Source organism: Cannabis sativa, chromosome 8 (assembly GCF_029168945.1).
Source record: "Cannabis sativa cultivar Pink pepper isolate KNU-18-1 chromosome 8, ASM2916894v1, whole genome shotgun sequence".
NCBI lineage: Eukaryota > Viridiplantae > Streptophyta > Magnoliopsida > Rosales > Cannabaceae > Cannabis > Cannabis sativa.
Window position 1 is genome coordinate 49,295,551 of NC_083608.1, and position 3,927 is coordinate 49,299,477.

A 3,927-nucleotide genomic window follows, 5' to 3' on the forward strand; every position below is an offset into this window, starting at 1 on the left:
AAATAATATCTATAGTTGAGATCATTTTTTATTTATTTTAGTATTTTATTTTTTTAAAAAAGAAAAAATAAATAAAAAGAAACACAAATTTTAAGTTTTTTATGGCATTACTCAAGACTTTTTCCCATATTTGTAAGTTTTTTTAAAAAATGTCATATTTAGTGTAATTAAGTTTTTATGCCATATATATCAAAACTTATCTTTATTTTCCCATATTTTTGTAAATAGCCCTACTTTTAGTTCGTACTATTAGGCCCTCAAAATTGATTACAATTATTGGTAGTTTTGTTTTGTATATATACAATAAACGACATTAATTATTAGTTTCCTGAGCCAAGTGATATGAAAGATCAGAAAAAGGCATCTATATAATAATATTCTATATATAAATACGTAAATGAAATTTAACTGATCATGAAGTCAGTACTTTCTTCTCCTGTAAAAAATATGGCATAGTAGAATAAAGTTTGGCAGTAAATCACATGGAAAGAGATGGAGATTTATATATATATATATATAGTTATTAGATGAATCAGATGAACATATCATATATTATAATTAGGATACGTCACCTTCAAAACTCAAAACTATGACCATTTCCTAACACTTGTTTTGTATTCTTTCTCTCCACAGTACTCTCCTCCCATCTCTTTGGCTTCTTTCCTCTTGGAATGTGTGCTCAGAATATCTCTCTCTCTCTCTCACCACCCATCATTTTCATACAGTACATTTATACTATAGTTTCAATATATATAAATATGTATATATATACTCCTTTCAATAACCCCAATTATAATATATCATCACCATCTCACTTGATCTAGCTACAGTATTCTACACCTTAAATTTCTCAAACTTAATACAAATCAACAGAGAATTATTAGTCCTTATATATATATATATATTCTTGGCCATGCATGCTAGCTAGCTAACTATATAGATATTTATATATGAATATATATATATGTATATGTATGTATGCCAGCTCTAGAAGATCAATTCTACTGATTCACTGATCAGAAGCACATGATTTCTTAACTAAAAATTGCCATTTTTCACCAATATATATAATATATAAGACCCATTTACAGCCCCCAACTGATGATAAAATTTAAACATAAATTAATAATGAAAAAAAAAGGAAATAACAAAATATGATCATGACTTGATGAAAGCTCTATACATCAAATATCTCTACAGCCAAAAAACATGAAAAATTAATTCAAATTCATCATGCATTATACCCAAAAGAAAGAAAGAAAGAAAGAAAATATGATGATGATGATCAGTAGTGTGTCTTCATGATTTGCTACAAAAGAAAAATAATTCATCATCAAAATATATATTGTGGAATATTATTTTTTTTTGTTCATTTTCAATTCTTCACTGAAAATAATTATGCTGTTCTGGCCACGGCCAGAAGCTAGGTTGTTGATCATCAACCCCGGCTGCGGCCGTGGCAGAATCTGCTGCAGTCGCGGCTGCAGCAGCAGAATTGTTGTTATTGACAAACAAGTTGCAAAAGCTTTCTTCGGATTGCACCATTTGATGGTGATGATGTTGATGATGAGGAGGAGGAGGTGCAGCAGAGTGGTGCTTATTATTGAGGAAATCTGACCTTGATGATGAGCCTTGGAGAAGTTGAGTTATGGAAGATGGTCTAAGAGTTGAAGGGAAAAGGTTTTGTACTAGTTGAGAAGAATTAGCTGATGAAGTAGTAGTTGTAGTAGCTGTATTAGTAGTAGTGTTTATTAATGGTGGCCTTGAAATATCTAAGTTGACATCTGAACTGTTTTGGTCACTACTTCCATTACTCCATGACCCTTGATCAGCTGCTTCCTTCTTAAAGTTTTCATATTGATCATGGTGTTGTTGTTGTTGTTGATGTTGATGATGATGATCATTGCTACCTTTCAATGATGATAACTGTGATATATATATTTCAATCCAATTAATATTATTAATTATTAAGAAACTATCTAGTTGAGAAAGCCACTAGATTAATTAAATAATAACATATTTGTATTCCTCTGATCAGATGCACATCAAACTACTGACACTATATAATTCTAAATATATAAATAAGAGAAATTAAAATTAAGGGTAAAAAAAATACATACAATAGATTCACGGACTCCATATGGTGCAGCCATATTTTCTAGAATTAGGTATGTTTAATTACATTAAATTTCCCATCTAATTAAAAAGTATGTATATTTAATCATACATATACATGTGCCATGTAGTTAGTTGGTGTTTATTTATATAATGGCCTAATCAAATATACTAAACTATGCATCAAAATTCCAAGATTAACTACTTTGAGTGGATCGAATCCCAGTTTGTTTGTGTAACTCAAAAATGTATTTACCAAATTTGATGATGAATTTATCATCAATAAAATTATCAGTACTCAATAAAAAGATGATGAACAACTCAAGTGGGTGGAATCCCAATTTAATTACCAGATTTGATGATGATGAATTATATTAAATTAAAATTAAAATTAATAAAATGATTAATTATTAATGTTATTATTACCTGTTGGTGAAGTTTGTTATTCTGATCTTGGAGAGAATCATTATCAGCCTTAAGAAGATCAAACTGTTTCTTCAAAACATCATAATCTCTCTCAAGTTGTTTTGTCTTCCACCTGGCTCTTCTGTTCTGAAACCAAATAGCAACTTGCCTAGGCTGAAGACCCAAAGCCTTAGCCAGTTGCATTTTTCTCTCAGGCTCAAGCTTATTCCCCATCTCAAAACTCTTCTCAAGTGTCTTAACTTGTTCAAGATTCAACCTTTTTTTCTTCTCTCCAAGTTGGGATCCATCATCAGACAACTCATCCTCACCACCACCACCACAACCCCCACCATGCAACATTAACAAATCTTCATTATTATTACATTTATTACTATTATTATTAGTATTAATGTTTTGATGATGATGATGATCATCAACACCTGAAAAAGAAAGTGATCTCTTCATCATGAATGCTGCCTGTTGCTGCTGCTGCTGCTGCTGTTGCTGATTATTATTATTATTAGTATTAATACCACCTGTAATCAAATCACATAATTATGATTATTAACAAATATAATAATCAATAGATGAAGACAAGGAATATATATAGTTAATTACCATGGAAGTGGGGGTGATGATGATCTACTTCTTGGTGAGATTGGAAGATGAAACTGTGAGGTGGGTAAGCCATATGTCAATGGCACATATATACTACAACAGTAGTAGTAGTAGTAGTACTATAGATATGGGGAGAGAAAGATGAGGAAGAGAGAGATTTGATATATATGAGATGTTATAAGTAGAGGGGTTTTGTTTATAGGAATTTAAGAATTGGGGTGTGGGATGATGGCCTGGCTCTCACTTTGATGGTGTTTGTGACAGGATTTTCAGAAAGGAGAGAAAGATGAGGATGGGTTAATATGGGTGCAGAGACGTCTACTGAAAGACAGCCAACTTTAGGTGAGAGAAAGAAAATTAAAGATCCATATCATAACACTACACATACATACATACCATGGCTCCACTAAACCCTCTCTCTCTCTCTTTTAAATAATACAAATTATATTCACACTATCTCTTTCTATTCTCACTCTATTTATTAAGAGAAATGTTATGCGAAGGTGTCAAGTACTATATAAAAGATAACAACATAGCAAATTGTGGGTGTGTTTTAATATTAAGTTTTATATACATTACAATAAATCTTACTTTTAGTTATAACAAAACTTGTGACTAAAAGTGAAAAAAAATTATAACTAATTATAAAATATTATTCTTATGTTGTGACTAAAAGATCCGTGGCTAAAAGTACTAATCACAAAAATTACAATTTGTTGTGACTTAATGTATTTTTAAATTAGTGACAACTTGTAACTAAATACTATGTTTTAGTCACAAGTAACATTT

The 3,927-nt window shown here is 30.5% G+C and overlaps 1 protein-coding gene across 1 annotated transcript; it reads right to left on the bottom strand.

Annotated features, from left to right (window-relative positions):
- Window positions 1–1,145: 1,145 nt before the first annotated feature.
- LOC115700384 (homeobox-leucine zipper protein HAT7) lies at window positions 1,146–3,617 on the bottom strand. The gene is made up of 3 exons (XM_030627943.2): window positions 3,139–3,617; window positions 2,542–3,056; window positions 1,146–1,926 (listed from the first exon to the last, which is right to left on the bottom strand). Exons 1-3 carry the CDS (start codon window positions 3,209–3,211, stop codon window positions 1,384–1,386), a joined length of 1,131 nt encoding a protein of 376 aa, XP_030483803.2. The 5' UTR covers window positions 3,212–3,617; the 3' UTR covers window positions 1,146–1,383.
- Window positions 3,618–3,927: the final 310 nt, after the last annotated feature.

Bases quoted from the DNA above. Each gene is read 5' to 3' on its own strand.
- LOC115700384 (XM_030627943.2), bottom strand. From the start codon at position 3,211: ATGGCTTACCCACCTCACAGTTTCATCTTCCAATCTCACCAAGAAGTA. The intron at 3,057-3,138 runs GTAATTAACTAT...ATTTGATTACAG, and splicing joins TCATCACCCCCACTTCCATG to GTGGTATTAATACTAATAAT. The intron at 1,927-2,541 runs GTAATAATAACA...TATATATCACAG, and splicing joins ATAACAAACTTCACCAACAG to TTATCATCATTGAAAGGTAG.